Below are 20,370 nucleotides of genomic sequence, written 5' to 3'. Positions count from 1 at the left end.
TGCTGATGATTACAACGGAATAGCCTAGAACACTGAATATCGAAGATGAGGCACTAATCACAAGCAAACAGTGGAAGCTGTAAGTTTCTTCAATGTGTGCAATGGTTTTCAATATCAGGATCAACTTGATTGCTTAAATCAAGTAAAACCATGTGCAGCAACAACCCCCCCCCCCCCCCCCCTTATTTATATAAACCTGTAATTTATTCCGAGAAGGCACCATTGAGGTCAGAAGACCTATTTAACACACAGCCTGGAAATTGTTCAATCCAATATCTATCATCTGCCAACATCACTTAAGTCTGTTTATTTGGAAACGTAAATTTGTTCCTGAGCAACAGCACTTTGTATAGAACATTCACCGTAGTAATAATGCTTGTTTCCATCCCCTCAAGGGTTAGCAGTTATTTACCAATCCAGAATAAGAATGATTCACCCACTTCGTGTTTGAACATATGGACGGTATTGTTCGACTTTGGGTGGGGAACACCACGTGAAGCATAATAACACCATAAAAAGGGACACAAGTCAGTTCCAGGTGAAAGAACAGACAAAGCTTGAAAATCTGAATTTCACACCTCATACACATGATCATATTTGTTCAGTTCACAAGGCAACTTTTCTAGTCACCTGTTCAATAAATCTGATATTTTTCCTATGACTCATTTGTAAAAGTTTCCATGACTTAAAAAAATGTACAGATTCATGGAATGTACCTTTTAACATTTTATAGCCACACCCTTGGAATCAGACGTGAAGCCAGACAAACAGAAAGACACATCCTTCAGCGATGAGTACATTCCTGATAAGGGAAAAAAGGTGCCTAAGGGCTATGAGTTTTGTACTGTTTGAAAATGGCTGCCACACCCTTACAGTGTCATGCTCTGACACGGTGATCAGACCGACTGAGGTGTGCACTAGTCACACACACGCGCCCTAAAAGCCGCACCCTTCCCGCTAGCACAGGACGCTGTCAACACCACACCCTCGGCACATACACACACAAACACACAGGAGCAGTGATTTGTTAGGGCCCCTCCTGCATGTACAGAAATAATTCTAAAAGGAAAACATGACGCAAAAAGACCCCAATTTCAAATATATTTTTTTAGCAGTTCAATAGACATTTCTGATCGTGTCAATTCAAAGTGCAGTCAAAACGTGTTTGCTAAACTCGCTTGGAGAGTGAAGGGGATTTTTGGGGGATCATGAATGCAGCAGTGGAAGGGTTGCATCTTATTTCTGCGAATACACTGGCATGTTTCACTGCACAGACAAGGAACATTGTGGCATCAATAGGCTTTCATTCAAAGTACATATTTTAATGCATACCCGTTTCTGAAATCTCATCCATTTATTTTAAAGTAATTTCAAGATAATAAATCAAATAATGATTCATCAAACAGTGTTTTTTCACAATCCCTACACGAAGCAAAAAAAACAACCATATACTGAAATATATTTTCCTGAACGTCCTAAAGACTAAATAACCTCAAGATTAAACAAAGATAAAATAAGAGATTAATAAGAAATTGTATATATTTCAGCAAATGCAACGTACAGAAAGAACCCTGAGGCAGCATGACATTTAACATAATCACACGTCAACGGAAGCAATTCCTGTAATATTTGTTTTATTATTTAAAATGTTACGATTGGATTTACAGGCAATTGGGTCACAAACAGGGTTTTCTCAGGTCCTCACAAATTAAACGTTGCAGTGAATTGGTGCCTTTGTATTATATTGTACAACAGAACATGCCCTCCATAGCCAAATGACCACAACAAGATTGTGCAACACATACATATCATCATCTACTGCAACAAAATAATACAAATACTTGAGTACATTATAAATTAGAAATACTGTTTTATACATCAAACAGTATGTGCTGCACATTCTTCCACAGCAGTGTGGTAGCCTGGAGGGTTAAGAGACGGCAGAAGATGGTCCAATGCAGTGTACATCGTTTTAGCCGCTGCCACATCTATAAAATTGTGGGTAAAAGGTTAGCTAACAACTATCCAACAAATAACACGATAGAAGGTAGGCTAAGGAAAGGAGTGAGTATTGGTGTATTGAGGATGAGAGATGTTGAATGGGAAGGATGAGTGGTCTCCAGGTTATAACCTATTCATTTACTGTATCGCGGCTGGCTGGCTGGCTGATGTTCTGGACCCATCAACAAAATCCCTGCTGTTCTACTGAAATGCGAGGACACCGAGTAGCGAACGTGTGAGGAGACAATTATGTGTGAAAAGAATGTTTGTCTGAAACGTAATGTGTGCGATAATCGTGACGCCCTCGTTAGGAACTGAGTGATGTGAATATTGACCACATATGAAGACACAACACTAAATGGTGAACTACTATTTTCTTGGGAGTCGATTTAAATTCAGTAAAATGAAACGATAGGCTTAATGTAGACCGATGGCTTCTTTAGGGCCATCCCTCACACAGTCCTGAAGTTATCAGTCAAGGATAAAGGTGTTTTAAAAGCATTGTTTTGATCTCGTTTTAAAAGCATTCATCAATTAATTGGTGACCACCCACAGATAATTAAACACAAATTAATAATGGCAGAGCTATGAGGCAACAACACCGAGCCATGTACACAAGCAAGCATATTATACCACAGAACTTATCATATATATTTATATATTATGTGGAGGTTTGTTGATTTTTTTGCGATAGAACCTATACGAGGTGGCCGCTGGGTCTTGGGTTTAACAATCAGCCAGCCCTGAATCATTTAAGCATATATTTACACAAATAATATTTCCTCACTCTATATCATAATAAAAAACATTCACACAAAAATATAACATTTGAAATAATTATTAGCACCAGTGTATCAGATAAAGTCTTGCTACGCAAAATGTACAAAGTTGCATAGTGTAGAATTTTGTCTTAAAAAATATTAATGTGTGATTTGCAATACACCTGTTTTAAGCAGCAGCTTAGGGAGGAAAAAACATCAGACAAAAAACAAGATTTGTAGTGTTAATTATATATATATATTTTTTACATACAATTATATTTAACCATATTGTTTCACTGGGCGGTAGAGGACAGTCTCAAATGTCAAAAATATCAGAGTCATTTTAAAGACCCACTTTCTGGTTTCATTTCAACAGCTTTTCAGTTGTGCATGCCCACATGAAATACTATTTAGTTAAATACTATAGTATTCCCTGTAGTGTTTTTGGAGACTTTACTGTAGTATTCAGTGGAGTGAAAAAAATACTGTAGTGAAAAGTGAATGTAGTGTAAAAATACAGTGAATACTGTAGTATTTACTGTAGTTTTGCAGACATGATTGTAGTATACTGTAGTATTTACTGTTCATAGTAAACAGTCTAGTAAGAAAAAACTAGTATATATTATAGTAATTACTGTAGTGTTTTTTCGGACTGTAGTATTTACTGTAGGGTTTTTAGCGGAAATAACTGTAGTATTTACTATAATGTTTTTGTTTTATTATCTTTGACATGATATCCTTGAGGAAACCTACTTGGAAAAATACACAAAAGAAAATTTACCATACCTGTAGGTAGATAGGACTGAGGTCTGAACAGACAGTTCAGAGCTTCTGCTCCTTTTTATAACCTGCAGGGAACACAATATATAATCTATACGATACCAAACGTAGGCTTGTAACTTATTGGTGCCACAAATTAGGATATGGGAATGGGCAGGGTAGACACAAATTAAATCCTGTAATATATATACACTACAGTAATTACTGAAGTGTTTCTGCAGATATTCCTGTAGTATTTTTGTGGTCCATAGTATACTGTAGTATTTACTATAGTATACTACACGATTCTATAATAAGTACTGCAAATGATCGTTATATACTACAGCAGCGTTTCCTAAACTCTGTCCTGGAGACTCCAAGGGGTGCATTTTTGTATTTTTGCCCTAGCACTACACAGCCGATTCAAATAATCCAAGCTTGATGAGTTGATTATTTGAATCAGCGGTGTTTGGGAAATGCTGTATTGCAATGTCTAGTATAGTATACTACAGTTTACTACACTACACTTTACGTCAGAATTCTATACGAAGTACTGTAGTATTCTATAGTAAACTGTAGTATTATTTAATGTGGGTATGGAGCAGAATGTGCAGTAGAGTTGAAAACTGTAAAAATGTGTAATAATAACAGGAATACTTTCTCCGTGCAATATATGTAGCTTTGGAAGCGAATGAAGGCAAACAAAATGTATAAACTTGTGAGAATTCCTTCACTGCTTGTTTTTTAAACAAATGGTTGATAACACCAAGGATGGCACATATGTACTGGAAGTTGAAAAATACCTATAGCTAAAAAATCTCACAGACAAACCATTCCCAGCATGCCCTTCGGTCTAGAATGATGGGTAAGGATAACTTGTTAGATATCATATCAAATAAAACAAATGCTATATCATATGACATGCACCCATCTGAAAAGGCTGAGGACATTTCTCCTTGTTTTCTGTCGGGGTGGTTTAGGTTGTGATGAAACAAGACGGTGTAACGGTCCTCCACGTAGAAGTGTAGGAAGTCTGGAGGTGGTGCAGTCATGTGGGTTTTCATTACTCGGGAGCGAGGTATGCCACACCTCTCCTAACCTGCTGCACCGAAGGAGAATGGATGCATGTTTGTCGACTGCCCTTAGTTCATTTCACGTTTCTGCATGTCAAAGCGGCTTCTTCTCTTTCTTTAAAACCATGACACTTAGCTTCTCTTGTAAAAAAAAAAGAAAAGCCAAACAAAGAAAAAGCAAAGAAAAAAAAAGAAAGAAAAAAACGTTTTGGTAAAAAGGTGGCATTCTGCCCGAGTGTTAGACGTGGGAAGGAGCGGTACAGACGGGATATGAGGAAGGAGCGGTACAGACGGGATATGAGGAAGGAGCGGTACAGACGGGATATGAGGAAGGAGCGGAACAGACGGGATATGAGGAAGGAGCGGAACAGACGGGATATGAGGAAGGAGCGGTACAGACGGGATATGAGGAAGGAGCGGTACAGACGGGATATGAGGAAGGAGCGGTACAGACGGGATATGAGGAAGGAGCGGTACAGACGGGATATGAGGAAGGAGCGGTACAGACGGGATATGAGGAAGGAGCGGTACAGACTGGATATGAGGAAGGAGCGGTACAGACGGGATATGAGGAAGGAGCGGTACAGACGGGATATGAGGAAGGAGGGTACAGGTGGTGGAGAGAGAGGGGGTTAAGGTCGCTCTAGGGATGGGGTGTTGAAGCAGCCGTCAGGTAAAGTGTTCTTGATGTCGTTGAGGTTGGCGATGTCAGACCGGATCTCCCTGATCTGCCTGTCGTAGTCGGTGATCATCTCCTCCTGGCTCTTGGCCACATCATTCAGCTCCGCCAGCTTGCGGTCCAGGTCGCTGTTCGCCATTTTGTCCTTGGCCTGCTTCAGTGACCCCTCAATCAAGCCCAACTTGCTCAGGTCCACCTTGTCAATGTTGCCTGAACCGGGACAGAAGAGGTATAAGCTTTAGCTCAATGATATAAGACAGTCAGTAGTCATTTTGACATTTTGACCCTGACTGATGGAATATTGTTTGGTTACACACAATGCACAAGCCAGAAACAATGATTACATAAAATGACAATACTTAATTATATCCCTGCTTGTATTCTTACCTCCACAAAAATAACCAGTTTGCTTAATCAAATACCATTCACTCACCCAGTGACTTGAGCAGGTCGTTGATGGTGTTGAGAACGGTCCTGACTGCACTCTTGGCTTTGCGGGCGTTGTCCTCCGCTTCCTTCGCATTGTCCGATGCCTGAAAGGCCAAAACAACATAGTTGACATGTCAGAGTCAGAATTTCAGACCACAACAAACAAAAACAGTTGTAAAACACTTGTGAGACTTCCTTAACCCTCAGCAGTGTTCATCCACTTCCTTTTCTTAATGTTTAGCCTCATTGTTTATTTTTTCTCTAAACAACTTTGACAAGAACTACAAACATTGAGCAACTCAAGCTCTGTGTAGACGGCTTCTATTCAAACATTCTCAGAGCTCTCTGGTTTCCAACCCAAAGAGATCTTCTAGGAATTCCTAAGTATTGGGTTCCTAAGGTTATGAGAATCTAATGACATCATTGGATTTAAACAACAGAGCCGCAGACAGAGAACATTACATCCCAAATGGCACCCTATTTCCCTATTTGATACACTACCTTTGACGAGAGCCCTATTGGCCGTGGTCAAATGTAGTGCACTACACAGGGAATAGGGGGCCATTTGGGATGCCGACCAGACAGACACGCACCATGCTAGCCATCATCATGTCCTGGTCGGCCTCAGCTTTCTTCTTGGCCAGCTCTGCCTCGGCTGCACTCAGCTGGTCCATCATGCCGTTCACCTCCCCATCCAGCATCATAGTGTCCTCAAAGGCCTTCTCTGCATCCGCCTTGGTCTTAGCAGAACCCTGTGGGGTGAACAGACAGAGGGGGATTAATGCATGTTGACAATTTGAAAGCAGGTATACAATTTCTTATAGGTTGAATAGTTTATTATTTGATACATCAGATGAGGGGACAGAGGGGGCTTAGTGCATGTTGTCAGTTTGAAAGTGGGTTTATTATTCTATGTGAAACATCACATTTGATGACCACAAAAATAGATATTCAAAACATTTAATCTACTGAGAAACACCGTTTATATCAAGAGGCCACCACTGATTTTGGCCACGTCATTTCAAGACAGTAGCATAAATGGTCATGAATTACCTAGCTATAATATAACAATATACCAGTAATAATATGTACCTTCTGCACAGCGCTGGCTATCTTTTCTGCCTCCTCTGCCTTGCTCTTGGCCTCCTTGGCATCTGCAGCTGCGTTGCCTAGCGCCCCCTCAGCCTGCTTGGTCTTCTCATTGGCCGCGATGATGGTAGCGTTGATCTCTGGGATTCTCTTCATGGCGTCCTCAGCTGCCGTCTTGTTGTCATTCACCCGCTTGTCAAAGTCTGTGTTGGACGCACCAAAGACAATGAGAAGAAAGGTTGAGGTAACACACTATATCTCAATACTATAACCATATTTTATACAACAATGGTATTCTCTCTTTAACATCCATCTGAGGCTAAATGCATTGTGGTCTCGATATGGTTTTCACTCCAACCATTCTGAATAAATCCTCTACCATCAGGCAGAAAGGGGCATTTCCCTGGCCTCTCCACCAGCCCTGCTACTAAGTACCTCTCAGATTTCCCAGAATGTCTTGGGCCTCCTGGTAGGTGGTCCTCCCCTTCTTGGCGGCCTCCTCAGCCAGCGCTTTGGCAGCATCGACACGAGCCAGCAACTGATCGGCAGTCTGCAGGGACAGATAGAGACAGTCATTAGTTCCATTGTATAACAAGTGGCACCCTATTCCCCATAGGGCTCTGGGAAATGTAGTGCAGTTTATAGGAACTATGGTGCCACTTGGGACACAACCCATGGACAACAAAAACAGACAAAACAGCTCAATTAATAAGAATAATTCTGACTTCACGGCTTGCTCATTATCACTATACTTAGTGGCTGAACGAGTGAGGAGGCCAATCAATGCCGTGGTAATTCGTCACATATGCAAATGTGGTCATTTTCAATTGCATGCCTTGTTTAATGAGGCATGTTAAAGCTAAATCTTAAAATGGACACACACTAGCAATTTCAATGGGGGTGAAACCATCACAAGCTCTACATGAGACATAGATCTATTTAGAGCAAAGCTTATAGACACCAGAAAGACAAAATAAAAGTAGAGTTGTGAAATTCTGGTGACTTTCCCAAAATTCCCAGGTTTTACAGAACTCCTGGTTGGAAGATTCCTGGAATCAGGAGGGAATTAGCAGGAAATCTGGGAGTTCTCCAACCGGGATTTCTGGAAAACCTGGACATTTTGGGAAAGTTATCGTAATTTTTGCAACCCCAAGTAAAGTTATCTTGTCCTACCTGCTGCTCCGTCTTGCCCTTCTCCAGCAGCTTGCGGACCTCAGTCTCCTTCCCTCGCAGATCGTCCCTCAAGTCGTTGTACTCTTTCTCGGTCTTGTCAATCAGCTTGTCCAGGTCAGACGCTTCCTTCTTGATCTTGCTCGCTTCGTCCTATAATCGGATGTCAAGATAAGTTATCCTTCCAGACTTTAAAACTACTTCAGTAATGTCCGACGGCCCTTTACATGTATGTCTTGTGATACACAAACCCTTTCAATGACTCTGAAGAGTAACCGGTCACTCACTCAGACTGGGAACATATTTCAAAGGTTTGTTAAATACATCAAATAATTGAAATGATTCCTGAGTGAGTGGCCGCATCCCAAATGGCTCCTTATTCCATTTCTAGTGCACTACTTTTGACCAGTAGTGCACTATATAGAGAATAGGGTGCCGTTTGGGATGGAGACACTGTCTCCACCTAAAAGAGGGTTACGGTCACTTCATGTAACTGACCTCCAGTGATTTGGTGTTGAAAGGTGGCAGGCTTGTCAGGTTAGCGTAGATCTTCAGGGCTTTGTCGCCTGCCTCCTCTGCCTCAGCATGCACCTTGTTGGCCTGTTTCTCCAGGTTCTTGGCCAGGTCCTTTGCCTCATTGTACCTGAGTGGATGAACATGATAGTTCAATTATAAAACTGTTGAGGGAATTTGAACCTGTACGAGCTTATAAGACATTCTCCGGACAGGATCAACGTTAGTATGATTTAATTGTAGTTTTTAGGAGAGAGAGAGGAATCACAGAAAAGTGCTGTTGCAGACAGTGACATACTTCCTGTTGAGCTCATCAATGTCTTGGTTGGTCTTGCCCTCGCCATCTAGAGTCTTTGTCAGCAGGTTGAGAGCCTTGGTGGACGTGTCATTGGCATCTTTTGCGATCTTCTCAATTTGATCCGCGTCCATTTTATGTCTGCAGAGGAAACAGAGGGATTGGATTTGTTTTTCATAGACGAAGCAGAAAGTTGTATTTTGGTTTCTTGCAGCGCAAGAATATAATCAAATAATAAGATCAAAAGTGATGATAGGGTGTTTATTATTTGGCATGTGCGCTTTCCCCCCTCCCACTCAGAAGAATTGCATATCCAGGAAACCAGAGTGGATTGTATGGAGCAATACATTTCAGAGAACATAATTATTTCATCATTGTAGCTACAGTCCTTACTTCTCGGCCAGATTGCGAGCCTCCTCTGCCAGAAGGGTCATGTTGTTAGGATCTGCACTGATGGAGGGTGCTTTGATGTCCTGGAGGAAAAAAATAATAAAGTAGGGAATCAATGAACTTCCTGTTGTTTCTCTCATGCAGGACGAAGGCATTCATCAGTGTGCTATGGTTGGGAACAAACATGAACTAAGGGTTTATGCAACAAGAACAGTAACAATAAAAATATACTACATCCAAATTAGATATTGCTGTGAGATCATGCGATCAGTCCTCCAAGGGTCTTAGGGTGCGTCCCAAATGGCATCCTTTCCCCGAAATAATTCACTCCTTTTGACCAGGGCCATATGAGCAAAAGTGGTGTACTATATTGGGAATAGGGTAACATTCGGGACACATCCTTAGTTACCAACGTCACATTTTTAAAAATGAATTATGGGATGACCCACCAGTTTGCTGATGGCATCCTTGGCCTTATCCAGTTCCTCGCGGGCGAGGCCGATCAGGTTCTCGGCATCTCGGACCCGGTTGCGGGCCTTGTCGGCTTGGGTTCCAGTGTTGTCCACGGTGTTCCTGATGTTCTGCAAACGATTCCACTGAGTGGTCAGTGTGCTGTTCAGTTTCCCCAGGCGCTCCAGCAGGCCTTTGTCCACATCTGAAAAAAACAAAAGCAGCATTCACAACTCCCATTCTGAGTGGAAATACTCCAATGTAAACTCAGCCAAAAAATAAACGTCCTCTCACTGTCAACTGCATTTACTTTCAGCAAACTTAACATGTGTAAACATTTGTACGAACATAAGATTCAACAACTGAGACATGAACTGAACAAGTTCCACAGACATGTGGCTAACAGAAATGGAATAATGTGTCCCTGAACAAATTAACAGTCAGTATTGCAGTATATCTCCTCCTCATGGACTGCAACAGATTTGCCAGTTCTTGTGTGAGATGTTACCCCAAACTTGCACCAAGGCACCTGCAAGTTCCCAGACATTTCTGGGGGGGAATGGCCCTAGCCCTCACCCTCCGATCCCAGACATGCTCAATGGGATTGAGATCCTGGCTCTTCGCTGGCCATGGCAGAACACTGACATCCTGTCTTGCAGGAAATCACGCACAGAATGAGCAGTATGGCTGGTGGCATTATCATGCTGGAGGGTCATGTCAGGATGAGCCTACAGGAAGGGTACCGCATGAGGGAGAAGGATCTCTTCCTTGTAACGCAGAGTGTTGAGATTGCCTGCAATGACAACAGGCTCAGTCCGATGATGAAGTGCCACACCGCCCCAGACCACGACGGACCCTCCACCTCCAATTCGATCTTGCTCCAGAGTACAGGCCTCGGTGTAACGCTCATTACTTCGACGATAAACGCAAATCCGAACATCACCCCTGGGAGACAAAACCACAACTAGTCAGTGAAGAGCACTTTTTGGTCCAGCGATGGTGGGTTTGTGTCCATAGGCGACGTTGTTGCCGGTGATGTAAGGCAGGTCCTCACCAGACAACAGGCCTACAAGCCCTCAGTCCAGCTTCTCTCAGCCTATTGTGGACAGTCTGAGCACTGATGCAGGGATTGTGCGTTCCTGGTGTAACTCAGGCAGTTGTTGTTGCCATCTGTACCTGTCCCGCAGGTGTGATGTTCGGACGTACCAATTCTGTGCAGGTGTTGTTACAAGTGGTCTGCCACTGCGAGGACGATGAGCTGTCCATCCTGTCTCCCTGCAGCGCTGTCTTAGGCGTCTCACAGTATGGACATATGGCAATTTATTGCCGTGGCCACATCTGCAGTCCTCATGCCTCCTTGCAGCATGCCTAAGGCACATTCACTCAGATGAGCAGGGACCCTGGGCATATTTCTTTTGGTGTTTTTCCGGAGTCAGTAGAAAGGCCTCTTTAGTGTCCTAGGTTTTCATAACTGTGATTTTAATTACCGTCTGTAAGCTGTTAGTGTCTTAATGACCGTTCCACAGGTGCATGTTCATTAATTGTTTATGGTTCATTGAACAAACATAGAAAACAATGTTTAAACCCTTTTTACGAATTATCTTTGACAGGGTCCTGAAAAAGGGACATTTCATTTTATATATGTACATGTGTGGTCCCGGACACCGGGGTTTAATCTCTGCCTAAATCTTTCAATAAAAACAAAAAACAAACTCAAATTCATTTGATCTAATTCTAGTTGACAAGAACAGCATTGTTTCAACCTAGTGACACCGTCAAATTCCCCTCTCGGGACAATAACGTTTGTTTGATTGACCCATTATGTCCTAAAAAATTCATATGATCAATTTAATCTAATGGCTATTGAATAGAACAGCATCTCTTCAAGCAAGCGAGACATTACATGTCAACATCATAAAATCCCCGAAAGGGTCAAGGCCTGCTGCACCTTTGCTGGTCTGAGCTTCTTCTAGTAGGTCCATGATGGATTTCTCTGCCTCCTTCAGTCGGTCCTCAAACGCCTTGTCACTCACAGTCTCTGACATGGAGCCCAGGTTGTCAATCAAAGTCTGCAGGTCATGCAGCTTCTGTCTCTGCTGGTTCACCTACATAAGGGTAAAACCACAAGGCTTAGAGTGGGTTCCTATGCAGCTGTACAGACATGTTAAGCACACTCAACTTTATTAAATATCTATTTTATAAGGATATTTGAAGTTTATTGGACAGAGACAGTGGAGAGACCGGAAAGGACGGAGAAGAGATGGTGTGATAGAACTCAACTTTGACAAAATGATCCACTGACGAAAACACCAAGATTCTTTACCTTGTCTCTGACGAGGGAGTAACAGGACGGACACTGCTGGCAGCCGGGAGTAGAGCGGTTGTAGAAGTAGTTCTCCTCACACATGTCACACCTGGCTCCCACAAAGCCTGGAAGGCACACACAGCGGCCATCTTCTTTACACTGGGCTGTCGAGGAGCCCTCAGGGTCACAGTCGCACGCTAGAGCAGAAGAAAAATAAAGAGAGATGAGAAACTGGCCAAAATTAAAGAGGCTCTTGAAACATGTGTGATTTCAGAGCGGAGGTTGAAAATACATAACAATAAATACAGTTCGACAGTCTTCAGGTTATGATGATATTCTCTTCCCATTATACCATGTCACAATCTATTCAAGTAATATAGTCACACACAACTGCATGGCTCATTAAGGCGCATTCTCAGAGTTATCATGTTAAAGAGAGATTAGAGTGAGATTTAAGAAAGAGAAAGCGTACGTTTGCAGCCTGACAATCCGAAGCCGAAGAAGTTGACCTCACAGCGTTCACAGCGCTGACCGGTGACGCCGGGCTGGCATTCACACTGACCGGAACCGATGTCACACTGACCGTTGGTGGACCCAATAGAATTGCAGTTGCATCTGTCATGATATCAAAGAAGGTCAAGACACATTACAACTTAGAAACATACCAGCGATCCAAATCCGACAGATAACGTATTACAGCCCTCTATTTCCAATAAGAAAATATCAACAGTTGAGGTACAGTGATCAAAATCAGACAGGGAAAAGAATCATAGACCTCTATTCCTACTAAGAAACACTTCCACTAAATATCCATATTGAGGTGTTGGCAAAGTGGGTACTGTTACTGACTGTTCACAGCCTGTTCCGCTCCGCAGGTTGAAGAAGCCAGGCTGACAGGCGCTGCAGTCCCTGTTGGTGACGTGGGGGAAACACTGGCACTGGCCTGTGACCTGTAGACAGCTGGTTTGTCTGTCCACTGTGCCATATGGAGAGCAGGAGCAGGCTGGGGACAGGGGAGACAAGAGAAATCCATGGCTAACACAGCAAGCATCAGTCACCTCTGTATAGTACATCTTATCTGAACTGTGTACAGGGTACAATGGAACAGAACACTGTATTTGGGGACAGGAGGGGGAAGAGACCCCCATTAACACAGGAGGGGGAAGAGACCCCCATTACTACCAATAAACACATCAGCCAACATCAGTCATATCTGTACAGTATGTGGAACTCGAGTATACACACACACTGACCCAAAAGTCATGCTGGTCATTTTCTCATCTTACCTTTGCACTTGTCGTTGGGGTTGGTGGCCAGCGGGTTTCCATAGAAGCCCTCTTTGCAACGGTCACAGAAGAAGCCGTCTGTGTTGTAGATACACTTGAGGCACTCCCCGGTCTCTCTGTCACAGTTGCCTACAGCGTTGGGGTCGATGTTGTCGCTACACTTACAGGCCCGACAGACCCTCACCTGCCCGTTCCCCCCCAGTGGGTCTCCGAAGAAACCGTCATCACACAGCTCACAGCGCTTGCCTGCAGAAAGACGCAATTCATAGTTTGGATGTGAATATGAACATACCAACAACTTCTAAACTAAATTAAGAAATAAGTACATACAATACACAATTTGGAAATATTATTTATGTTTTTAACTGTGTATTGTAATATTTTGTGAATTAATAGTAAATAATTAAAGTTTATTTATTTATTTGACCTTTATTTAACCAGGCAAGTCCGTTAAGAACAAATTATTATTTTCAATGACAGCCTAGGAACAGTGTGTTAACTGCCTGTTCAGGGGCAGAACGACAGATTCGTACCTTGTCAGCTCGGGGATTTGAACTTGCAACCTTCCGGTTACTAGTCCAACACTAACCACTAGGCTACACTGCCGCCCCAAAATATTTTTTAAAGACTTTCAAAACAATCTACAGAGTACTTCAACCAGTTCTAATTACTAATTACTTGTGGTTCTATGTATCGACAGTCGGTCGGTTGTCTAAAGTCTATTGTCTGTCTCAATACCAGATTATTTATATATTTAATAAAAAAGTGTACAGCAAATCATTTATTATTACCTGTGGTTCCAGTAGGACAGTTGGTGCAGACAACCTCCTTGGTCTTGGGCACAACAGCACAAGTGGATCCTCCGGGGCAGGGGCAGGGCTTGCAGTCGCTGGAACTCCCCACAGTGGAGTCTCCATAGTAACCATCTTTACATCTCTCACAACTGAGCCCAGCTGTGTTGTGTAGGCAGTCACACATCCCTTCAAACAGACATGTCAAAAACACACATGTCATGCCTCTAGCCGCCACCAGAGGGGAGTCTAAGATGAGAGTTTAAGGGGCCCCACTATTTTTCCATCCAGACACCTCTTTAGAGTAGATGAGGAGAGAGTAGCCTGCCCATCAGTCATGTTTGAAACCATTGGGCACACAGATAAATCTCTTTATAGCAGTGGGTTATTACTGGATGACAGTGTGATCTGTTACTCTCTGTTCTGTTCCACTGTACTATAAAGGGGACATTTAATGTTGAACCCCCCGCAGTTCCAAACACAGACACAATTCGCCAAGCAGATACAAATACAGTCACAGATGCCGAAGTCTACTGCATGACTCCTGTCTGGGACATTTACCCAACCAGCCATGTGGTGATTGATGACTTGTCTCTATCCTCTAGTCCTCTGGGCTTTATCATTTCCTTATGGGCCTGGCTCTAAAGTATTGCACTACATAGGGACCATTTGGGACTCACCCCTGTCATTGCCATCTCACTGACCTGTGTCGGGGTTGCACGTGTCACTGTGTCCGTTACAGTTGCAGGAGTCACAGGAACTGAAGGGCCCCAGGTCTGGTCTGCTCCTCCTGTATCCCAGGGCGCACCTTTCACAGTGTTGTCCCACGTAGCCTTGAGGGCAGGTACACTTCTCTACCCAGCGAGCCGGGCTCCCGGGACCTCTCCTCGCCGTGATCAGCTTCACATCGTCAAGGTAACCAGCACCTGGGGAGCGATGAGCACTGATTAGATCATTTCCGTATCTTGTCTTAAGACCACTAGTCTGAAACGGTGACCAAAGTGCCTACCGTCGTGAACATGGAATCAAAGATACAGAACACTAACATTCTTGTCTCCCAGCTTTTCATTTTTAATGAATTGGTTAGGCCTCACTGGTCATGTCTAAAGTAATGGGGTAACTGAATATTAATATATGGCTTTGTTCTTAGATTTATGTGGATATTTGTTCTGAGAGGATCTGATGACTTCAATAACAGGGTAAATCACCACCACGTTGTGTCATTAGGGGAAATGAGAAGTATTCAGCCATAACCTGCGCACTAATATATTGACTAGACTGGAGTTCCAACATCCTCTCCATGATGTCCTCAGAACTGATAAAAGGATATGAAATTCAAGCTTATCAGTTCGCTAGACCGAACTAACTTGCCGCTTGTCATGGTCCAATCCGACAGATACTACTGTAGTCCTACACCCATATTCATAAAGCGTCTCTAAGTAGCAGTGCTGACCTAGGATCCGTTTTTGTGTGTGTTTTAGATCATAATACATAAGATTATATGGACAGGGGAAACATGATCATAGATCAGTAGTCCTGCTCTAAGATCCTTTATGAATACAGGCCCTGAACCAGGATATATGCATGGTTTACATAGTGAAATGGGGTGAGGTGGAAGAGTGAGTGCACACTTTTCTCGCTGTAGGTGCCACGGATCTTGATGGACGTCAGATTGTGCAGAAGCTTCTGGAACTCTGAGTGAGTGAGGGTGGGCCTCCAGGGGTAGTCTGTGCTGTCGTGGAGCCTGACAGAAAAAAAAGCAGTTAGTGAGGCATTCACAACATCAGATAACGTACGACAACTTTATGCGTTTGCTTTCTATGTGACAATTTCTAAATTATGTTATTACAACAGAATATGTAGTAAAAAGCCAACTTCAAATGATGAACTTTTGTTATGCTATACACATCTCTGGGTTACGTCTGTATGATTTCTACACACCTGAACACAAACGTCTGCATGTTCTCTCCAGGATAGGCATTTCCCTGAGCAATGAGAGGCACAGCCACTCTGAGACCAGCCCCCTCCAGAACCACATCCTCGGCTGAGAGACGTGTGTCTCTCCTGTCCACCCGGAAGTTCAGGGTGAGGTTCTGGCCGTAGCTCAGCAGCTGATTGCCCAGGAATCGCTCTACAGTAATGACATAACAAAAAATACTTGTTAGGATCACTTCAACAATGTCGCCACAATTTAGATAAGACACCATCTCCCATAGGTCTTTGGGGCAGTCACATGGTTTCCCCGTAGGCTCACTTAAATGAAGTCTAAACATTTTTTTTATTTTTTATTAAAAACATTTAAATGCATTTTTCACAATAAAAGTTTTTGAGTTAGTGTCAGTCACAGAGTACCTGGAGCCACAAAGTACATTGGGAAGTAGTCATCGGAGATGAGGGAGATCTCCCCACCAGTGGACCACTGGACTGAAACACTGGAGCTGTCACGCTGCTGGCCTGTCCACTGCTCATCATCTAGGAACAGGTTTCAAATGTGTTACATTCAATTCTATCAAATAACTTTACATCACAAATATCTGTTCCAAAACTTAAGTGATATTTGCATACTTCTGGAATATTTCTAGAAACTTCATAATAAATCTAGAAACTTCATAATAAATTATAGGCCTTGTCCGAGCCAGAACGGCCCATAATGAAAAGGTGTGTATGGGCTCACCTCGGTCGAAGGTGGAGGAGACTGTGTCAATGCTGTAGCCTTCAGCGCTCTCACAGACAGAGGAATGCTGGAAGCAGAAGCACGGAGTGCAACCCTGAGGGTTCTGCGGGTCCATGTTGAAGTAGCCCAGCTTACACCTAAAATAAACCACAGCCTTTTAATTGCAACGTCCATAAAAAAAAATGATATGCGCAATGGGTAAGTCTAAATGTGCAAATAGATAGTCAACATATAGTCAACATATAGTCAATCGATTTCATAAAAAGTTGCCAGTACAAAACTGAGGTAAAATTAGGCTTTAGGATTGGATACAGTGCCTTCAGAAAGAATTCACACCCCTTGACCTTTTCTACATTTTGTTGTGTTACTGCCTGAATTTAAAATGTATTAAATTGAGATTCTGTGTCACTGGCCTACACACAATACACCATAATGTCAAAGTGGATTTTTTTTATTTTTTTACAAATGAAAAGCTGAAATGTCTTGCGTCAATAAGTATTCATCCCTTTAAGTTCAGGAGTAAAAATGTTCATAACAAGTCACATAATAAGCTGGATGGACTCACTGTGTGCAATAATTGTTAACATGATTTCTGAATGACTACCTCATCTCTGTACCCCACATACAGATAATTGTAAGCTCCCTCAGTCGAGCAGTGCATTTCAACACAGATTCAACCCCAAAGACCAGGGAGGTTTTGCAATACCTCAAAGAGCACCTATTGGTAGACGGCTAAAAATGTAAAAAGCAGACATTGAATATCTCTTTGAGCATGGTGCAGTTATTAATTACACTTTGGATGGTGTATTAATACACCCAGTTACTACAAAGATAGACGTCCTTCCTAACTCAGTCACTGGAGAGAAAGGAAACAACTCAGGGATTTCACCATGAGGCCAACGGTAACTCTAAAACAGTTAAGAGTTTAATGGCTGTGATAGGAAAAAAAAATGAGGATGGCGCAACAATATTGTAGTTACACGACAATACTAACCTAATTGACAGAGTGAAAAGGAAGCATGTACACAATAAAATATTCCAAAACATTAATCCTGTTTGCAACAAGGCACCAAAGTAATACTGCAAAGAAATGTGGCAAAGCAATTAACATTTTGTCCTGAAACAAAGTTATGTTTGGGGAAAATCCAATACAACACATTACTGAGTACAACTCTCCATATTTTCAAGCATAGTGGTGGCTGCATCATGTCATGGTTATGCTTGTTATCGTTAAGGACTAGAGTTTTCAGGATAGAAAATAAACTGAATGGAGCTAAGAACAGGCAGAATCCCAGAGGAAAACCTAGTTCAGTCTGCTTTCCACCAGACACTGGGAGATGAATTCACCTTTCAGCAGGACAATAACCTAAAACACAAGGCCAAATCCACACTGGAGTTGCTTACCAAAACACAATGTTCCCGAGTGGCCGAGTTACAGTTTTGACTTAAATGTACTTGAAAATCTATGGCACAACTTGAAAATGTCTGTCTAGCATCAATCAACACCCAACTTGACAAGAGCTTGAAGAAAAAAAAGAAAAAAACATTTGCAAATATTGTACAATCCAGGTGTGAAATGCTCAGAGACTTACCCAGAAAGACTCACAGGTGTAATCGCTACCAAAGGTGATTATAACATGTATTGACTCAGGGGTGTGAATACTTATGTAGCCAAGGGGTGTGAATACTTTGAAGGCACTGTATGTGAAACTATTGACATTCAGTTTGAGACGTAGCTTATATTCTATAATGAGTCCTACACTGCCTTTCGAGTCCTCATATGATATGGGTATACATTTCAACAGAGATTAAAATACTTTGACAGTTTAATCGAATGACAGCCAGGGAGAATGACAATTTATTAGACTGTGAAACTGCTGTCGTCTAAAAGGCAGACAGACAAACACCGGTCTGTAATTTCAGTCTCTTGTTGTGAGTGACCATGCAGCATCTGACAAACTGTAGTGTGCCAAATGGCATCCTATTCCTTATATGGTGCACTACTTTTGACCAGGCCACATTATAGGGAATAGGGTGCTATTTGGGACAAATATACACTGGGGTGGGGTCATTCATTCCATCTGTGGCCCAGCTGGGTGGCTGGGAGGAATGTGTCACCCACCAGCGTCTATGGAGCTGGGGCTGTGGAGGGGAAAGGTGCTGTTTTTGGGGGTGGGAGATCTGGGGTAGAGGGGTGAGAGGGGGTTAGGTGGTGGCCATTGCACAAAGGCAGAGAGAGAAGAGTGTTCCAGGCAGCAAACAAGCCAGCGGTGACTGGCTGGGTGACTGGGCTTGGGAGAAGCCATAGAAGGCCTGGCTGCCAGTCTGTCTCAGTGGGGAGGGGTGAGCTATCTATGGGCTATTTTCTCCTTTGCTGCTAGGGGAACCATGTGGCCGGTCTAATTCCATTTTTGCACACATACAGAGCATTCTTTCACAGAGAGGGGTACTCTCCTGTGTTTCTGTGTGTCAGGGGCTGCTTTTAAACATTTGTAGTTCAACATAAGGATGTGATAACAGAAGAGGAGCTGAAATGCTGCAAAGCAAAGTACCTTTAAAACAGTTTACCTCCCCAATGAACAATTCCCGTAAACTGTGTTGCACGAGCCGAATGGAGCCAACTCGTATCTCACTGCCTAAGTGACAGTCTTTCGTAACCCTGTGTCACTCTAAACCCATAAATATTCCCAGACAAAAAGACATCCCTAACTGAAAACACCTTGTTAGAGTATCTTTTTGGTATAAGGAAATCATGTTTTTGTGTGTGCTGTCTGTGTTGTGTGTGTGTCTGTGTAATGAATCCCTGTGGCGGAGGGAGCGAGTAGGTCTGACGCTGACCTGTCACAGCTGAAGCCCTCCACGTTGTCCTTGCACTGGCAACGGCCTGTCTGGACATCACACTCCTGTGTGCTTCCGGAAGGGTTACAGGAGCAAGGTCTGGATAGCAGAGGGACGATGGAGGGGAGAGGGGAAGAACAGCATTGGTCAGACAGCCACCATCTAAAGCAGACCTGCTGCGAGCATGTTTATTCCCTTAAATAAAGTAAAAGGACAATTGCTGGCCTGGCGCAGAACTCTAAACTGCATCCAAAATGGATTCCTATTCCCTCTATAGTGCACTACGTATGAACAGGGCCCTGGTCAAAAGTAGTGTGCTATATTGGGAGTAGGGTCCCGAGTGGCGCAGCGGTCGAAGGCACTGCATCTCAGTGCAAGAGGCGTCACTACAGTCCCGGGTTCGAATCCAGGTTCTCTCACATCCGGCTGTGATAGGGCGGCACACAATTGGCCCAGCGTCATCCAGGTTTGGTTGGGGTAGGCCGTCATTGTACATAAGAATTTGTTCTTAAAACCAGTTGCCAAGTTCAATAAATGTTACAATTTTTTTACATTTGGGATACACCCTAAAATTGACGAGCTCCATCTCACTCCCAAATAAACACATGATGCGCAAACGATAAATACATTAGAAGGAACCATAATAAAACGTTAAGATTGTTTGATCTGGAGCAGTAAAAAGATAAATATGACATGCTGAGTGGCTGGTAACAGTGATTGGCTTGTTAGTGCTGGTTTTTACCTGCAGCCTGCTTCGGTCAACGTGTGAAAGCCAGGTTGGCAGCGGTCACACTTGTCCCCCATCACACCGGGTTTACAGCTGCAGCGTCCTGTGTTGTCACACTGAGTAGCCAGAGAGGCTGGCAG

At 43.0% G+C, this 20,370-nt stretch overlaps 1 protein-coding gene across 1 annotated transcript in view; it reads right to left on the bottom strand.

Annotated features, from left to right (window-relative positions):
• Nucleotides 1-1,617: 1,617 nt before the first annotated feature.
• The window catches only part of LOC115103110 (laminin subunit gamma-1-like), a 69,293-nt gene continuing 50,540 nt past the window's right edge, over nucleotides 1,618-20,370 (bottom strand). Inside the window, exons 6-28 of the mRNA XM_029623757.2 lie at nucleotides 20,246-20,363; nucleotides 19,504-19,602; nucleotides 16,666-16,802; nucleotides 16,344-16,463; nucleotides 15,933-16,122; nucleotides 15,623-15,735; nucleotides 14,696-14,917; nucleotides 13,992-14,180; nucleotides 13,201-13,446; nucleotides 12,764-12,917; nucleotides 12,387-12,529; nucleotides 11,933-12,111; nucleotides 11,558-11,714; nucleotides 9,609-9,814; nucleotides 9,163-9,242; nucleotides 8,773-8,910; nucleotides 8,460-8,604; nucleotides 7,965-8,114; nucleotides 7,227-7,341; nucleotides 6,795-6,994; nucleotides 6,296-6,454; nucleotides 5,707-5,806; nucleotides 1,618-5,483 (exon numbers count right to left, since the gene is read on the bottom strand). Coding sequence (XP_029479617.1) covers nucleotides 5,227-5,483; nucleotides 5,707-5,806; nucleotides 6,296-6,454; nucleotides 6,795-6,994; nucleotides 7,227-7,341; nucleotides 7,965-8,114; nucleotides 8,460-8,604; nucleotides 8,773-8,910; nucleotides 9,163-9,242; nucleotides 9,609-9,814; nucleotides 11,558-11,714; nucleotides 11,933-12,111; nucleotides 12,387-12,529; nucleotides 12,764-12,917; nucleotides 13,201-13,446; nucleotides 13,992-14,180; nucleotides 14,696-14,917; nucleotides 15,623-15,735; nucleotides 15,933-16,122; nucleotides 16,344-16,463; nucleotides 16,666-16,802; nucleotides 19,504-19,602; nucleotides 20,246-20,363 — 3,617 coding nt within the window. The 3' untranslated portion in view covers nucleotides 1,618-5,226. The remainder of the gene's footprint in view (nucleotides 5,484-5,706; nucleotides 5,807-6,295; nucleotides 6,455-6,794; nucleotides 6,995-7,226; nucleotides 7,342-7,964; nucleotides 8,115-8,459; nucleotides 8,605-8,772; nucleotides 8,911-9,162; nucleotides 9,243-9,608; nucleotides 9,815-11,557; nucleotides 11,715-11,932; nucleotides 12,112-12,386; nucleotides 12,530-12,763; nucleotides 12,918-13,200; nucleotides 13,447-13,991; nucleotides 14,181-14,695; nucleotides 14,918-15,622; nucleotides 15,736-15,932; nucleotides 16,123-16,343; nucleotides 16,464-16,665; nucleotides 16,803-19,503; nucleotides 19,603-20,245; nucleotides 20,364-20,370) is intronic.

This window comes from Oncorhynchus nerka, linkage group LG20, assembly GCF_034236695.1.
Source record: "Oncorhynchus nerka isolate Pitt River linkage group LG20, Oner_Uvic_2.0, whole genome shotgun sequence".
Lineage (NCBI taxonomy): Eukaryota > Metazoa > Chordata > Actinopteri > Salmoniformes > Salmonidae > Oncorhynchus > Oncorhynchus nerka.
Note: the sequence above shows the minus strand (reverse complement) of the source record. Positions and strands in the feature narration are given on the sequence as shown.